At 39.8% G+C, this 18,943-nt stretch overlaps 1 protein-coding gene and 1 non-coding gene across 2 annotated transcripts; one reads left to right on the forward strand and one right to left on the reverse strand.

Annotated features, from left to right (window-relative positions):
• Positions 1-2,111: 2,111 nt before the first annotated feature.
• On the reverse strand, positions 2,112-2,186 carry ACRALDRAFT_t41. The gene has a single exon. It is a non-coding gene; the product is annotated as a tRNA-OTHER (tRNA).
• An 8,051-nt stretch (positions 2,187-10,237) lies between these two features.
• Positions 10,238-18,443, forward strand: ACRALDRAFT_2016387 (uncharacterized protein; the record flags this gene model as incomplete). The annotated part of the gene is made up of 2 exons (XM_071019843.1): positions 10,238-10,247; positions 18,079-18,443. The coding sequence occupies 2 exons, from the start codon at positions 10,238-10,240 to the stop codon at positions 18,441-18,443; spliced, it is 375 nt and encodes a 124-aa protein (XP_070880280.1).
• Positions 18,444-18,943: the final 500 nt, after the last annotated feature.

Here is an 18,943-nt window from a genome sequence, read left to right on the forward strand (position 1 = left end):
CTTATATTAGCCCGATTAGGCCTAGCTTATTCTCTTAAGATAACTAGGTTTACTTATATAATAGTATCTACCGCGCGATACTTTATAACGCCGCCGTTAATAGTTCTTTATATATACCGCCTTTATATACTATTCCCTAGGAAGGATAGTTACGGTATAATACTAGGATTAAGTAGGATAAGGATATAGTTACGGCTATTATAGAGCGAGTATATACCGAGAAGGAGGATTATATAGTCGGCGGACAGACTCTTTATAAGCGTAAATAAGGTTTAGAATAGTTCTGCTAGATTATACTTAGCTTAAGTAAGGTAACCTAATTATATTTAGAGTTATTATAGCCACGAGAATATAAGTAAAATAACTAGGGCCGATTATAGAGGGGTGGTTCGGAACCTAGTACTATATTATTAGGACGTTACGTGACGTTATAAGACGCGCGCTTTTTTATTTATCTTATATATATTATATATATAGCGACGCCACCCAGACATAGCGGATACTTATTATCCTATATAATTATTATCCTTTTAACCCTAAGTTTCACTACGTTTATTATATTCACTTTATTTAAACTACGTTACCCTGATCAGAGCAGCGCGCACCTCCAGGAACCTCTTTTAAAGGTCTCCTTATTATATATGTTGTTTTGGTTATATGCACTTCGTGGTCTTAAGCACTCCTGTTATCGAAGACTTATCCGAGTTCACACTGCCCGAGCCGTTCTGCACAGTGACGGCTTCCCCTTCCTTTAGTGGTTTACCGAGGGTTTATAAGGGGAAAAGATACCGTCTGGGTCTTCGCCACGACGAATAGCTTCTAGACGTTTTAACTTACGCTCGCGTTTCTTGCGTTCCTTATAGTAGTTTAAGAGGAAGTCTAGCTTTTCGGGAAGTAGCTAATCCGTAGAATAATTATCTAGTTCTTCGATATTATAACGTATACCCTACTAAAGATTACGTTATAACTTTATAATATTCGGTAAGGGAACTATAGGTGTTTTACGCTAAGAGATTATAAGAGGCTTATACTAAGGTGCTAGAAACGGTTCTGGCTATAGCTCTCAAGGGTCCTATAGGATAATAGTCTCTTATTTATTGGGTAAAGGCGCGGTGGTATCGCTGTCCGGACTAGGAGGTAGCGTATACGTATAAACCGATTCGTAATCTCTATTCCTAAGAGGAGTAATACTATAGTATGTATAAGGGGGTATAGTTATTTATTAGCTATATAGTAAAGGTAAATTATACTTATAACTTTTAACCGTTATTATACCCGTTAGAAGGGTAAAGCGAATAATATATTAGTGGTTTTTCGTGTAAAAAGTAAAGAGACGTTAGAAGGTAATTTTTTTATTTTTTTATTTATTCTTACTCCGCTATTCTTATCCTACCTAAGTAGCTAAGAGCCAGAATTCTGACTATATAGTCCTTCTCCGATACCTATAGGGGGGAAAACGGTAGTATAAGACCTAGGGAACTAGTATAAGACTTAGATAAAAACTACTATACTCCCCTCTTTTAAGGATTAGTGCCGCGTCGGGACCTTAACGGCCCTGGTAATAACTCGATAGATATCCGAAACTCGCGGCTTCGATACTAGGAAGCCTATAACGTTACCCGTAGCGGCTTTAAAGCCGACTACGTGCTCGATTAAGGGCGCGCGCGTAATTATCTCTGTTTATTCTATACGCCTCCTGTATACCCTAGGGCTAACCCCTATGGGCCTAGTATAGGCGACTTATATACGCTTCCTAGGGTTTAAAGCTCCTAAGCTCCCTGCTCTTTCTATAGCTATAGGTGGACCTAATATAGGCTACGTGCCTACGTAGAACGCTTATATAATAGCATAAGAGGCTGCCTCCTTATCGTGGAAAAGACGCCGTGTATTTTACTTACGCGCTTAGGGATAGCGCGATACCGTCTTCTCGTTTCCACAGTAGGGCGACTAACTCCCCCGTGGCACCTATTATCGACTAGCGAAGCCGGGCGGAAGGTGGGTCTAATAGGCCCCCTATTTAACCCTTATTATACGGGCTAAGGCAGATAAGGGCCCCCCAGAACAGAATCCGAGTAGCGTAAAAAAGGACAAAGGGGTTCCTTTTTTATATACGCCTCTAGCCGGATTCGAACCGACCCAGTCACTGCGACTATATACTAGGCATACCACTACTATACTATAGAGGCAGAAGATAATTAAAAGGCAGGATAAACTAATAAGTTAAATTAAGAGTTAAATTACTCGCTAAACCTCTAAGTCAGAAGCTTAGCTTTACCTATTCTTTTTTATAAATAACTAGAACCTCTATCCCGAGAATCTTAGGGAATCTCCTCGAAGATACTCCTAGAACTATAATCTGTCTGCCGGTGGTCCTCCCTATTATACTATAATAAGTCGGTCCGGATAGTATTAGTCCCGGAACCGACTCGGCCGCCTATTCCCGACCCTAGTAACCCTATCTAATCTCCCTTATAACTATTAAGATATATTATCTCTTTCTATTCAGGCTATCCTTGACTTATATAAATTATACCCGTGATAAGCTCTTAGTAACCGTATTAGGAAGAATAAAGAGCTTTAAACTATCGTATTAGTATAAACGGTTGGATTCGATTACTTATTTTCGGGAGATAAAGGAGTTTCGTATAGTCGGAGATGAGGATCTATAACTAGGAGAGAATAAAGCATTACCTAAAAAGGCAGGTAGGTAGGATCTTTTTAGTATTTTAAGTAGCCTAAAAAAGTAAGAGTTTTTTTGGTATTTTAAGTAGAATAAAAGGGTAGAAAAGAGTACACTTCTTTTTTTACTAATCCGGGCTTATAATCTTTTAATAAATTAGGCTAGGAGTAGTAGGCTATATGCGTGGACGATAGGAAAATCAAGTAAAAGCTATTGAATTCGTAGAACTGTAGGATTACTGCTTATTATGCGAGTGTGTGTAAAGAACTAACTTCTGGGATTTCTTCCTGGATCCGGGGCTAGTAAAAGACTCTGGAAGATTAGGTGGCGACTATTATCACGCAACGTTATTAGCTTAAGTAATAAGTAAGATATCGTATTTTCGATACCTAGAGTATTTATTATATATATATATTGTAGAGGGGTAGACCCGTGTTCCGGGTCAGGACGTTGGATATCACGTGACCACTTGGTCCCAGAGATCTGGTCTTATATGCGGCTATTCTTCGGAATAGACCCACTATATCTAGCTAGCTTTTTGTCCGATCTTTTATAATCGTCACCTATCACCTATTATAATCATAATTTATATTATCCTTTATCTAGGCGATCCAGAAGAGCCGACCGTAGGCCCGCCTGCCTATCTAGCTATTTATTCCCCTGATCGGACTATTGCCGACCCTTCAAGAGGCCCGGCGACCGTCTCCTCGGGACCCTTAGCTCTAGATACGGACCCGTGACGAGCCTAACATTTCCCTTCGGCTAGCCTATTAGTTAGTTATTTATTTTGGCCCTAGCGGAGCCGTTCTGTATAGTAACGGCTTCGCCTTTCTTTAATTAGTGCTCGGAGGCGGATATAATCGGCGTGGGAGATTATAATCCTGCGTATAAGGGTAGTTCCGGCCTGCCTAAACGAACGGCCTGTTATGTTGTTGATCTGGATATAGTCACGGTTTCCTTTGTTCTGTTTTAAGCCTTTAAGTCTTCGGTTTTAGGTCTTTAAGTCTGGAGCGTTTGGATACGATATAGCTTCGGATTTTGAGTCTTCAGTCTTGTGCTTTGGATACGATACGATACGGCTCTGGTTGGTCCTCTAATAACGGGCGAAGGGCTTAGGATAAGGCCCGGAAGAATATCGCGTTACGTGGATACTAGAATAAGAAGAAGAGGTCCGAAAGAAGACGATTCTGTTTTAAGTTCGAGTTTTGATTCCGGTTACGATACGATATCAATAAAAATAATAAAAATACTATATACGAAAACACTAAAAATAACGTATATAATAAAAACTATAAAAATAATATCCCGGGGCCTGAGTCTCCGGAAGAGCGATCCTGATAATACTTCGGAAGAGTAGAGGCTGCCTGCTTATTAGTAATAGCCCCGAACTATCCCGACGTAGAGACTGCCTGTATATTAATAATCCTAAAGATCCGGTTCGACGGTCCTAAGTATTAAGAGTCCGGAAGAGCAGAGACTGCCTGCTTAGAAAGAATAGTCTAATCCGACGCAGAAACTGCCTATAGATTAACAGTCCTAATATAAAAGGAAGACGTCACGATAGCGATGTCGTGGAAAGAGGAGGATATATACCGGTGGACGCGCGTAGGATATATTCCTATTCTTCCTAATCGGGTTAACCTCCTGTTTTAAGGTCGTCGCGAGAGTCACGCTAAAGGCGTGCGAGGTAGCCTTATAGGAGCTTTATTCTCTAAGGTCCTACGGTGATAGTCACGATATCTTTTTACTATTTACTTCCTGTTTATCTGATTAGACTAACGGTGACGTTATTGCCTGTGGGTAGCCCACCGTTCCGGGTAGTCCACGTAGTCGTAGCCGAAGTAGTAATCGGAAGAGCCGCCGCCGCGGTAGAAGTATGACTCTACGGAAAAGCCCTGTTCCTTAAGAGACGTAGTAGAGTCCCGCCGCCCGGCACGTTCCTGTTCGCCTGATTAGGTGTTATTCCTGTGGTTAGGAAGGTTACCGTTAGCGTATATGCCCGGAAAGGAAGAGCCCCGTTAGCTCCGTGATCCGGAAGAGCTGTGATAGCTCCGCGCTTTAGAAGAACTGGCGCGTTAGTTCCGTTACTCCTATAGCGAGGAGCTCCCCTGCCTCCACCGATTCCGTGGTACCGGTTCCGAAGAGTCCTCCCGTAGACTCCGTGACGAAGGAGCCTGCCGCCCCTCCCGCCGTTCCTTTAGTCCAGAGTCCTCCCGTGGACTCTACCGTTCCCGCTATTCCGGCGTAGAGCTCCTATGCTAGCTTTGCTGTGCCCGTGGACTCTGCTATAAAGAGCCCGCCCGCCGATTAGACTATCGGCATTATCGGCTTTATAATAGTAGATTACGTGGTTAAATCTGTTCCTACCGATTAGCCTGGTCCGCCTACCGACCGCCCTGCCCCTATTCCTACTAATCAGGCCTACCTGCTTTCCTTTCTGCCTACCGACTTCGAAATTAGTTATCCGGTATAGTATACGTATTACCGTAATCCGTACTTCCAGGAAAAGATTAAGCAGATCTTCGGAGACTCCCTTAAAGCTACGCTTAAAGAGGTGTATACGTAGATTAATAAGTAGATAGCAGAGGCGATCGAAAAGGCGTGAAGTTAGAGTCTTTATAACGGGCGTTAACGTCTTTATTAGTGGATTTACCTCTAGGGCCAAGGGATTTCTAATCCTATTTTTCCTTACTGTCTTCCTCCTCCCTCCTCCTACCTCTTTTCCCTTTTCCCTTTTCCTTTTCCCGCCTCCTTTCCCTTTTTTCCTTTTTCCTCTTTTCCCTTTACCCGTTCCTTTACCTGATTAGGGTAATAGAATCGTTTTCGGAAGCATAAGGCGTTCGTGGAGTCCGTAGGGGCTTTTCTAGTTCCTAACGGGGGCCGTGTTCGTGGACTTAATCTAGGGCCGTGTCTTCCTTTAGATTACGCCCTGGGGCCGGAATCTTTTTTTCCCGAAGCTACTCTATTAGCCTAATTAGGATCTTTTTATTATTTTTAAAGTTATTTAGAAAGCTACCCTTAAGGGGGACCTTTTTATATAGCTTTGGGGCCGATAGATATAGAGTCCTGCCCTCCCCTAATTCCACCCTCTTTTCTTTCCTGCGCGAATACCCAGATCACGAGCCCGTTCTTCTTTTCTTTTTATAGAAAGCTATACGCGTAGGAGCTTTTTCGTATAGCTTTAGGGCCGATAGATAACTAGGCCCGGGGCCTAGCTAAGAGTCTATAGGAGTAACCTGCCGAATTTTTAGCTTTTCTTTTTACCTTTTCTATAGACTATATCTTTTATAGTTCTTTACCGTTTCTTTCGCTTATAACCACGTTAGCCTGATTAAAAGAAGAGTAATCGAACGGCTTGGATTTTAATTAATTTAGCCTGCTAGTTATTAAGTTATGTGTGGGTTGGTTTAGTGGTACGCGTTAGATATCTTCGTTATCTTTTTCGAAGCAGACTATATGCTATTAATCCCGCCTACCCTTTTTAATCCTACTTACCGTTTTTTGCCGGTAGAGTCACCACGAGCTTTTCCTTTATTTTTCCTCTTTTCCTACTCTTTTTACTACTCTTCTTTTCCCCTAATATCGTCGTTCCTCTAATTAGCCCGAGCCTGATCTACCTGCCTATAGTTAATCCGATTAATCCTATTAATCCAATTAATCTAGTTAATCCCGTTAATTCTGCTGCTTCTTCTTCCTGTTCCTTTAAGCCCGGCCACGATACTACGGCCTCGAAAACTCCTGCCGCGATTCCGTTCTTCTCCTACCGACTCTACGGAAGAATGGATAAACCGACCTGCTTCCTATATACCGTGCCACGCCGCTAAAAAGATCCGACCTGCGTGCTTCACGCCTATAAACTAAGAAATAGACTGCCTGCCTAGATCTAGGTAGTAAAAAGAGATAGATATACTCTACGAGAGACGTGGGAATACTAAGACCTTTATATAGGCCTATCGCTTACGATATTCCTATAGACCCCGAGAATATATGGTTCCGAAATCCTGACTAGTCTATGGACCTCGAGACTCGCTATATCTCCTGCTTTTACGAGCTACGCTATTAATTCTCCTGCCACGATCTTCACGGCTATTTCTACCTGGTTCTGCGTTTTGCGTTATTAATCTTTTACTAGGGCCGCCGCGTTACCTTATTCCTTATACGGAACCAAAAAGGCTGCCGCCGCCTGCCCTATATATATTCACGGTCACGTCTTCTACATCACGGTCTTCTCGAAGACTACGCTAGGGCCGCCGCCTATTTACTACCGCCTACTACCTACCGCCACCGCCGCGTTACTTATTCCTTATAAGGAACCGAGGAAGCCGCCGCCGCCGCCTGGTTTACGTATAAAGGACCTATAAGGTTACCTCTATCTATAAGGTCACTATCCTTTAAGCCCGCGTCTTCGAGAGACGTCTTTAGGAATACACGCGTAAGGAAAAAAAGACTACTACTATGTGTAGCTAGGAAAAGGTAGACAATACGGAAGCTATATAAGCTGCTTATGGATGCCCTGATTAGGGTAATAGAGATATATTTAGGATAATAGCTTATTTATAATAAAATTATTAAGACCACGGGGCGTGGCTTAATAATTTAGGGCCGATTATAGAGGGGTAGACCCGTGTTCCGGGTCAGGATATTAGATATTATGTAACTACTTGGTCCTAGAGATCTGGTCTTATATACGGCTATTCTTCGGAATAGACCCACTATATCTAGCTAGCTTTTTATCCGATCTTTTATAATCGTCACCTATCACCTATTATAATCATAATTTATAGTATCCTTCCCTTTTTAGTTATCTAGACGATCCAGAAAAGCCGACTATAGGCCCGCCTACCTATCTAGCTATTCGTTCCCCTGATTGGACCACTGCCGACCCTTCTAGAGGCCCGGCGACCGTCTCCTCGGGACCCTTAGCTCTAGATACGGACCCGTGACGAGCCTGACCCTTCCCTTTGGCTAGCCTATTGGTTGGTTGTTTGTTTTGGCCCTAGCGGAGCCGTTCTGCATAGTGACGGCTTCGCCTTTCTTTAATATATCGTAAGCTAAGTATATATACACGTATAATAATACGTATAGTATTATAGTATATATTAAGCTAGTTATAAAGTAGATATCTAGTTATATAGTTATAACTATATACTATATATTTTTACTCTGATATTATACTTATTATTATTATGATTATTATTTATTATGTGTGTTGATATTATACTTCTAATAAGTAATAATCATAATAATAATAAGTATAATATCTAGGTTAAAATAAACACTATATGGTTATAGCTATATAACTAGACGTCTACTTTATAACCAGCTTAACATATACTATAATACTATACGTATTATACGTTCATATATACATGCCTTATGATATATATTATATAAATACTCTAGGTATTGTAAATACGATATCTTAGTTATTACTTAAGCTAACAACGTGGCGTGATAACCGTCGCGTAGGCTGTTGACGTAACAGTCGCCACCCAATCTTCCAGGGTCTTTTGCCAGCCCCGGATCCAGGAAGAAATCCCAGAAGTCAGTTCTTTACACACACAATATCAATATTATTATACGCAGCTACACGTTCGCGTAATAAGCAGTAATCCTACGGATCTACGAATTCAATAGCTATTTGCTTGATTTTCCTCTCTTCCGCGCGTACAGCCTACTACTCGTAGCCCAATCTATTAAACATATGTATAATATTAATAGCTTTATCCCGTGAACCGGGGGCGTGTTAGTTAATACTATAATAGCCTTATATATACTAATTGCTTTATTCGTAGTACCCTTAAGCGCCGTGTCGGAGCCGGAGTCCGGTTTATATCCCCTTAAATAATCGGAGAGATAGCTTATATTACCGGATAGTCTTTCTTAAGTCTAGCGATTCGGGTTATATACCTTTACTATAGGTACTCCGTATAGTCTTCTACTATTAGAATTCCTAATTCCCGGTCTAAGGCTAGTACCAGGACTATTTTCTACACTAAGAGTATAATTCTAACTATAGTTATTTATACTCGGGTTATCGTCTTAGTTTTACGTAAGTGTCCGGAGGGTAACCGGTACTATTTCTGATTAATAACGTTATGGTGGCCTTAGGCCAGGGCGCTAGGTCCCTCCTATTAGATCTCCGCTATATAGTAAGTAATAATTAGGATATATACTAGGGTAGCTTAGCGTAACAGACCTAGGTCAGGTCTATAGGTGGCCCCGGTAAGGCCCTGTATATAATTAGCGACCTTAAGTCCCTTTTTTACCTATATCTCTACGTGGTCCTAAAAGTCGAGGCGTCCATTTTTATATATACCGCGCTACTTAATCGGGGCTAGTAGTTTCTGTTTTTATAGGCTAACGGTATAGGCGACCGTGATTTTATAGTCGAATAGGGGTAGTTGTTTTATAAGGAACTAGGGGATCCTTTAGCAGGAGAAGAGTTAGCCGTCGGCTTTATTATAGTCCAGCTTAACACCGTTATCTTTATACTATTAGACTTACTATTATAGTATCTCCTTAATTATCTTTAGCTCGGTGTTAGTGCTAGTATATACTAGAATAATATATATATCGGTAGTATATCGGAATCGGTTCTCTTTATTAGGTAGACAATATATTTCTACGATACTAAGTGCGTAACTAATCGGTAAGGCTAGAGATTCTTATAGGAGGCCTACTAGGTCTAATAGGGTATAATCTTTAGGGTATAAGGTCCCGAAGATTACTCTAATACTTTATACTAAGGCGAAGCTCTCCTATTATCGTATTATCGGTTTATCCTAGGCTTATTTACAAAATCTATAAACGAAGTATCTGTATAGTATAGAGTCGAATACCCTTTTTACCTTATTAGTTACTATAATAACCTGCTTCCCTTATATAAGCTATAACTTAACTTTATATATTAGAATCGCTATTAGGTCAATTATAAATTGTCCCGGTAACGCTTAAATATACCATAGGTTTAGGATTCCTGCGCTTATCGCCTTATAAGCTATTCTTTTTACTATACTACGTTCTAGGCCCTTACCTAGTATACTAAGTAATAAGATCGGTTTATAGCCGGCGATAAAGCTAGGGCTTGTCTGGAACGACCGTAAGTCCTACTATTCCGACCGTAATTAGTGGGCCAATAACGTGACGTCCGATCTCCCTAAGTATCACACCTAATTTGTATATAGACGTTAAGTAGGTATATACAATTACCATAGGTATATAGGTACCGCCTATCGTGTTACTTCCCTTATCTTATTAACTATTATACTTCTCCTAGGTATATAGATATATAGGTATATATAGGGATATAGGTATATAGGTATAATATACTAGATAAGTAGGAACCAGGTATACGGGCAGATAATTTCCTTGCTATATTATGATTTAGGGCTTATTTTGGCTGGGTTCAGGGGCGAAATGAATATATTAATAGGTAGGGAGGTGAGGTAGAAGACGCGAATAAATAGACGTTATGCCTAGGTAGGTAGTTGTATGTTATAGTAGAGGTACGAAGTAGAGGTACGAAGTACGAAGGTTAAGGGCATAAGTTTTGTTATGTCCCAAAGTACTCTGGGACCCACCTATTTCCTATTTAGGAACAGACACTTTTCAGTATATCTTTTTACGACTCGTTACCTTTATACTTCCTTTTTTTTAACTACCTACGTCACGATATCCACGATATTAATAATATGATTTTTCCCTTCCACGATATTAATAACCCAGGAAAACGCGCCTACGTGAATGGGTTATAGAGGCGTGGAATTAACTGCCTAAAGACTTTTTAGAAGAGCAGATTAGTATAATGCCTGGTTAATGTAACGCAGTGATCGAGGAAGGCGGGTTATTCATAAAGTACTAGATAGTACCATAGTAAAACGGAACGTACCATCCAACCCCTGTTTAATTGTGTCAAGGGGTACTTACGTTACCTGCCTAAATAGGAAGCTAAAAAAACTTCCAGAAACGTACCTATACTAACACACCCTCGCCTTATATAATACGATAAAAATATAAGACGTAACTACTCATAACGCGCCCCGTCCTAGCTAGGTAGCCTTAAGTTTAAAGTACATAACGTACGCTACGTGGGAGGCAGTTCCTATAAAGATATTAGCGCTGCTGCTTCAACGACTTTAGCTTATTAAGGAGCTACAAGCTGGACTAACGCGATACCGAGTCACCCTGGTTTAGTACATCTAAATCCCTGTATTCTATATAGAAAAACCCCTGCTCTTAATATATCTACTTGTATCCTACTCTGCTTATTATCGTGATACTATTGGTTTCTTTAGGCTCCGCAAGTACCTTTGACACAATTAAACAGGGGTTGGATGGTATTTCCCCAGCTCCACATAGCGTTGCATACCGACCCACAGGCACAAAACATACCGATATAGCCTTAGTAGTTATATAAAGTAGTTATACAAAGTAGTTATACGAAGTAGTTATATAAAGTATATACGGTACTTTGCGTTGCCGCGTAGACCCGCGAAGACCCACTAATTATAGTCGGAATAGTAGGACTTACGGTCGTTCTAGTTGAGCTCTAAAGCTTATATCCTTCCCTGGTTTATTAACTATTATTATATGTCTTTTATAAAAGGGTCGGGGTAAGTGGCCGGCTAGCCTATATGCTTTAAAGAGTTCTGCGACCTCCTCTTTAATTTCGAGCTAGATTAGTTAGAGTAAGGGGACGCTAGTATTATTATTATTAGGGGCTATAGTATTAACCTTTATCGTATATCGTCTTACCTTATCCCTAAGGATAGGATCGTCCTCCGGGATAACCCTGTCCGGTCCCTTTAGCGAGTGGTTCTATAGGTCCTTTAGGTCCGGGATATTTAGTCGCTTTACTAGTTTTATGCTTTAAAGGAGCTCCCCTTTCTTATTATGTTTAAAGTAGCCTAGACCATCGTGAAAGATTAGGGGAGCGGCTATACCGTCCCTTATTTTATACTAAACCATAATCTTATATAGTTTATTAGTATCCTTAACGCCCCTAATCCTTTTATTCTAGTATTGCCTGCTAACTCGTTTTATAGTTTTCTAGAAGGTATCCCGTGCTTCGGTATTATTAGGGTCGTGATAGTAATAGTATATCGCTACCTTATAGGCTACTCTATATTCGTTATTCTACTACGGCCTCCTATTATTTAATAGCCTGCGGCCTTTCTTACTAAGCCGTTATAATAGGCTCCCAATTATATCTACTAGGTATTTAGTCTACTTATTAATCGAATCTAGGGTCCTTACCTAGGGGCGGTTAATTAGTTATAGGCTATCTATAACCTCCCTCCAGATCACCTTATACTTCTCTGCTTTTTAGGTAGCTTAAAGCAGTCCGGTATAGTAATAGCATTCTCTAGGGTAATATACGTGGTGTTAAATCGTCCAATAATAGGTCGTAATAAGCCGGGGGGCCGGCTTTACCTTTACTTTAATATCCGGGAATTGTACCGTTAAGAAAACCAGGTCTATATCGGTGTATACGCTCTCCCGGCTATAGGTTACCTCTCCGGGGATATTATATAGGCTTAGCCTATACTATTTTATCTACTTAGTAATCTTATTACCCTTACCCGTAACCTACGAGACTCCTGGCTCCTAGTCGTATTATTTTATATTAAAGTCCCGCCTAATCGTTATATTAGTAGGGGGAGTTTATCCAGAGGCTTTAAAATTTTCTTATATATCGGTATTACCTATTATACCGCGGTAGATATTTAAGAAGCTTATACTATTACCTTAACTAGGAGTAGGTCCTTAGATCCGGGTAAAGGTGATACTAGTTATTATAAGTATTGACTTACCTTTATATATATAACTACCCTAGGTTCGTCTATAGGGTTAGCCTTAATACGTATTAGGGAGTATTTCTTATGCCCAGGAAGGTTTAGTAGCGTCTTATTCCTAGTATCTTCTTTTAAGAGCTCCTAGTATATTAGTATATCGAGGCGTGCCTTTTATACTATCGCTAATACTACCCTAAGTAGTGCTTAGCTTTTATCTATATTCTACTAAACGTATATAAGAGCCGAGTAGGCTATTCTAGCCCCCCGGTGGCTATACTAACGCTTAAGCTAATAATTTATCTTTTAGGCTCTTAGTTATCTTAGCTTCGGCGGGAGTGTCCTTAGCCTTTTTAGCCGGTAACGGGTCCTTCTATAGCCACGCCTGTATTATTAATCATCTTTACTCTATACTAATATTAGAGTCCTATTATCCCTTTTTATAGACTTCCATTTAGGTATCTATAATAGGTACTAAACCGGGTCCTTTTCAGGGGTCTTAGGGTTATCGACGTGTATCTTAATGCTATTCTAGGTTTCCCTGCTATTCCTAGCATTAGTATTATTATTCCCCGTCCTATTATTAATATTAGCTTTACTAGTATCATAGACATCTTCCCCCTAAATAGTATTATTATCACCAGGGGTATCGGCCTTATTTATAGAGGCCTAGGGCAGTGCTCTAAGCTTTACATAGAGGGATTCTGTAACGAAAGGATAGTCCGTAGACTTCAGTTAAGGAAAAGATATCACAGAAAGGCTCGATAGCTTAGTATCGCAGAGTGATCGCAGTATATTCGTCAACCAAGCGCTGACTTCAAACCAAGACTTTAACTTAAGGGATTAAACTGGTCCCTCAACGCACGTACATAGATAGGTTCGGATCGGTGGTCCGTGCGCGGCCATCGGTCCGACTACATGCCGATGGGTCTGCGATCATCTCGTTACAGATTCGCCCTTTACGCGAATTTTATTAAGTTCCGCTTTAAAGGAGAAGGTGATTTCCCTACTTACTCTCCTTAGTCGGGCCGGGTAATTTAGATTATTAGCTAGGTAGGGTCCGAAACAGTTAATATATCGAATCTTATAGGTATAGTCTTCGGCTATAAAGCCGTACCTCCTATATCGGGTCTTCCCGTTATAGGCGTGCCGAGGGTAGAAACACTAGTATTTATTATATTATATAATAGGGCGTTTATTTTCCTGGGGCTTTTACAGTTATAAATATCTTAAATAAACAGAACCGATATTTCCGTTAGAACTAGAATAAAATAAACTAGCTAGTTAGCCAGCTATAGTTTAGTCGGTTTTATTTTTAAACCCGAATCGGCTTTAGCCCGGTCCTTTATAAGGCTTCGTCTTTTACTATATCCTGCGTGATCTTAAGGTTACCGATTTAGTCGATTACTTTATAGATTATATAGGTATATTAGACTTCCGCGCCTTATATACTAAGGGCGTTAGTCGCGGCGATAATATCGTCCCCTGGCTCTAGAATCTTCCATTTAGCTTAGGTATTCTTTAGGTATAAGGCGACCCTGGTATAAGTATAATCGATCGGATAATATCCTAGTCGTCTACTTTCCGGGTCTTAGTAATAATACGCCTCATAATTATAAATGCTTTATACTATTCTAGCTTTAGGATAATCTAGGTCGGGAAGCGGAGGAAGATCCTATAGTCTACCCTCTGCTTTCTTCCCTATAGCTATTTCTCCGGGGGCTATAGTACCCTTCGGGGTTATATTCTTTATACACTTTTTAATAATTATAATCTATATCTAGGGGTTATCCTATTAGCCCGGTTCTGTTAAGGTTCTAGGGAGTGTATTAGTAGACGATAAGCTAGGGTTAGTCTAGCTAGCCGGTATAGTGCTCGCTAGCGGTTTAGCTAGGGGGGCTTAGGGCACCCCCCTTTATCCTATTATTAGCCTAGGTTCTTATAAGCAGAGTCGGGCCTTTAGTCTTAATTAGATCGATAAATTCGTTACTAAGTCGGTCTATAAGCGTTACGTCGGTGTCCGAGGACGCCTTCGCTTTATCCATTCCTCCTTCGACTACCTATATAAGGATATTAATAGCTTATCCTTAGTACTATAGCACTTTTAGAGCTTCTTTTATCGTCTATTAGCATTATTATTAAGCTTTATTCGTATAAGTTTTATCTTATACCGTTATTCCTAGTAGGGTAGGTTTAGTAGTTAATTACGATCTATTATTAGTTAGCAGTTCAGGCACTTAGGCCTTCTTCCGTCTAGCTATTATAGGTCCGTAAAAAGGTCTTTTAGGATGCTTTTTAAGGGGGGGTAACACTAGAGCGTCCTTCTAAGGTGTTTATAGGATAGCGTAGGTGCTATAAAATAATACGCGTAATATTACGGAGTAGCGTTAGAAGAACGCTCGTAGTAGATACCCTTTTCCCCCGTTTTAGGCGTCTCTGCCTAAACCTAAAGTCCAGGGTGATACCTAGGAGTAGGGTGGCTATTAAGGATTTAGCTAGGAAATCACCTCTTATACTAATAAAAGTAGGGGTAGTGGTAGGTAGGTATAGGAAAGATAATTCTATCTATGAAGGTCGTTATATTTTTCGCTAGCTACTTAAAGCTGTTAAAGATGCCTACGCTCTTACGGAGCTCGCTATCCTGTCGATTATCTGGAAAGATTATTGATTTATTCTACGCGACGCTTAATATGAAAGCACTAAGACGGAGGCTTAGTATAAAGCTTAGATTTGTTAATTATCGCGCGCTAGAAATTATAGATAGAAGGTGGTTAATAAGATTTTAGTAATCCGCGAGTTTATACTAACTATATATCGCTGTATACCCTAATAGTTCTCTACTAAACCCCTCCAATTAGGCCACTATCACAAGAAGAATATTTAGCCCGAGGCCCTTAACTACGGCCAGTCCTTGATAGATTTTATCCATTACTCGAAGGTAAACGCGTATGGCGGCTTAGTAGTATATACTATACTCGGCGGCCGCTCTGATTAATTAAACGATAGCGGTTATAGAGGTCAGCGGAACTACGAATACCCCTATTAGCGATCCTATAGCTATAAGCCCTTTAATTACTATTATTTAGAATTCGCAGTTACCAGTAAATGCCTATACGCTTCTTTCGAGCTACCTAAGGTCCGATATAAGGAAATCCAGGTAGACTACCAGAAGCCTTATTAGAAGCAGCTCTATAAAACTAAACACAAGCAGGCTAGGCTATTAAAGCAGATTCGTTAAAAGGAAGCGGCTCTTTAGCCTATCCAGGTTCTATTATCGTGGTTATTTTAAATCCCGATATAATCTATAAGGAGTACTAAACGATTTAAATTTCTACTATTATAAGGCCTAGCTTATATACCCTCTCAAAGAGTACCTTACTTAATAAGTACGGAGCTACCCATTTAGTAAACTCGCTTAATCTCCTCGACCCTAATATATGTATCCTGTCTAATAGCGAATATATTAAGGCCGGCACGATTTTTTATCCGACCTTAGGCCATGGTACCCGAGTATTATAAGGGATTTTTAATAGAGTTAAAGGTGCTTTAAAGGTAGATTTAACGCTTAAGAAGGTAGCTATTATTAAGGGTTTTTTTATATAAATATAGTCTCGGAGGCTCTACTACGAAAGGTTGAGATTTAGGTCTAGGATTATAATTACTCTCTGCATTACGGGACTCTCAAAAGGACCGAGATTTTATTAAAGATAAGTAAGCGATATAACCTTACTTTCCTCGAATATAAGGCTTTCTTTTCGTAGTTCTCTTTATCCCATTCAGGCCCTAAAAGCTAAGGGGTTATTCCAATCTATATAGACCCTATCTAGCTACTCGTGGCAGTAGCTTATCGACTAAAGCCATGCTTTTAGCGCTTTTATCCCTTATAAGACTCTTTATATCCCTGCTTTAATATCGAGAATCTATAGCACCTTAGTGCAGGTTATCTTACGCTAGAGGCGTTTCGCGCCCTAGTTGGGAACGACTGAAATATGCGGCTTTCTAGAACTAGCCGGCGGGACTATGAGACTTATTATATAACCTACTAAACACGGGTTATCTTACGCCGAAAGTTAGATAATAGCTCTCCTTACCCGTTTTAGCGCGTCCCATAGGATATTAAGGACTTTCCGAGCGGCTATAACGGCGATAGGTAGGCCGTCTTCCTTAGAGATACATATAGCGGGTGGACCTTTATTATTATAAGACCCTTTAAGATAGTAGACGAGTTAGTCTCTGTTCTTTTTAGCTTCGAGAGATAGATTAAGAGGTAGTTCTAGCTTATAATTTCTAAGCTACGCTCCGATAACAAACCTAGCCTGCTTTCTTCTACTAGAAAAACGCCCTTTAGGCACCAATACGGAGCCGAGGGTATAGATCTAGAAATAATGCCTTTATATACTCATAAACCGAATAGCGGAATCGAATATCTTAGTAGGAAAATTACGGATACAATAACGCCATACTTAATAGGGCTAGGCGCCTCCTAAAGGTGTAGCCGGAAATAATAACGATAATAGGATACCTATATAATATAAGCCCTTTATAGCGGCTTAACTAGAAATCCCTAGTTAGATTCTTCTATAACTAGTTTAGGTATAAGGCTGTAATTCCGATTAGAGAGTATACTACTAACCTACGCTTAGATAACCGCGGCGTCTATGCTTATACATACCGCGTATATCCCTTAGTCCGTTATCAAGAGGTAGGAAAAGATAAAAGGAGCTTCAAAGTTAGTCCTAGGGCGTATATCGGGTATCTTATAGGCTATATACCTTATAATATGTACCAGATGTAGGTCCTATAGCTAGATAAGGTGATATCTATATATAGTATAAGTTTTAATAAGTAGATCTTTAAGTAAGAGGCGGCGGAAAGCTCGGAGGCGCTGCCTATAAAGGAGATTTCCGAGTAGATCGTGTACATTAAGGAAGAAGACTTATTATATAATGATTAGATCTTATAAGCAAACCCTTTTAGTATGTCCGAGTCCTATTGTATAAGCTCGGACATAGCAGATATACTTATATAAGTAGCTTTATCTAAGCAATAACATGACTTGACTATTATTAGGAGGAGTATATCTATTTCTTAGTATATACTAACCTAATATAGTTTTTAAACCCCACGACCTTCCCCGGAACTAGCGTATTTCCAGGATGTTATTAAATCAGCTCTTCTATAGCTATAGTAATCGGTTCTAACCTTCCCGAAGTCCTAATTACCTAGGCACCTATAGCCGCGATGCTATACACATCGCACCCTAGTATAGCGTTTTTTTCCGAATCCTATTATCCAGACCCCGACTCGGAACTAGCCCCTAAACCGACTTTAGAGCCAGACTTATAGGTTTATAGGCCTTATGTTTCTTATAAGGTAGTAGCTAAGCCGAGTCAGGAATAGATTCAGGGAGCACTTATTCCGACTAGGGCATTTGTTTATTCCGACTAGGGCACTATTTTCGCAGCCGGCGCTAGCCGTCCACGATCCCTTTTTTTTGTATTTTCTTTTTTAGAAAATTTCCTATCTACCATATAACCACGATATCGTCTTCTTTACCCTTGATAATTATCTATCTATCTCTAACGGCTAATAAGGTCGAAATAGCGTGTTTGCCTCCTGATTCTTTATATAATAATAATAATAATAATATTAATAATAATAATAATAATAATAATAGTAATAATAATAATAATAATAATAATAATAATAATAATAATAATAATAATAATAATAGTAATAATAATAATAATAATAATAATAATAATAATAATAATAATAATAATAATAATAATAATAATAATAATAATAATAATAATAATAATAATAACAATAATAATAATAATAATAATAATAATAATAATAATAATAATAATAATAATAATAATAAGGTCGTGATCGCCCCGGGGTTCGGGGTCAGGGTCGAAGGCGTGTATAACGTGGAGGGAGCGGTCGAGGTTAATTTAACCTAAATTCCATGGTAGGTAACTTAATCCTATCTGGATCCTGGTCGGGAACGGATAGGCAATCTATAGGCTAGAGGCAGAGCTAGAGGGGTATCCGTATATTATGTTATAGGAAGATATAAGGCGGCTGTTTATAGTCGAATTAATCCGTCGATTAGCGATTGTATCTAAGGCTAAAAAGACGATCCTTAGATTAAAAAAAAGGTGATCGTAGGGCAGCTGGCGCCGGCTGCAAAAATAGTGCCCTAGTCGGAAGAAATAATTCCCTACTCCTAATAAGTCCTCCCTAGATTAAGCGTCTAACTTTTTTAACTGAGTTAATTACCTTTCCGGCTCCGATATCCTCCTTTACTATGAAACGGCGGGCGGCACCTTAGCCGCCGCTAAGCGCTCCCGCGTAGAAGCTCTAGAATGGCGTAGATAAGGGCTAAGGGTAGAGCTAAAAGGATAAATCCACGAAGTTACTATATAACACTAAAGAAGGATCCTATCCTTATAAGATAATA

This window comes from Sodiomyces alcalophilus (assembly GCF_042370955.1).
Source record: "Sodiomyces alcalophilus JCM 7366 unplaced genomic scaffold ACRALscaffold_1, whole genome shotgun sequence".
NCBI classification, from domain to species: Eukaryota; Fungi; Ascomycota; class Sordariomycetes; order Glomerellales; family Plectosphaerellaceae; genus Sodiomyces; species Sodiomyces alcalophilus.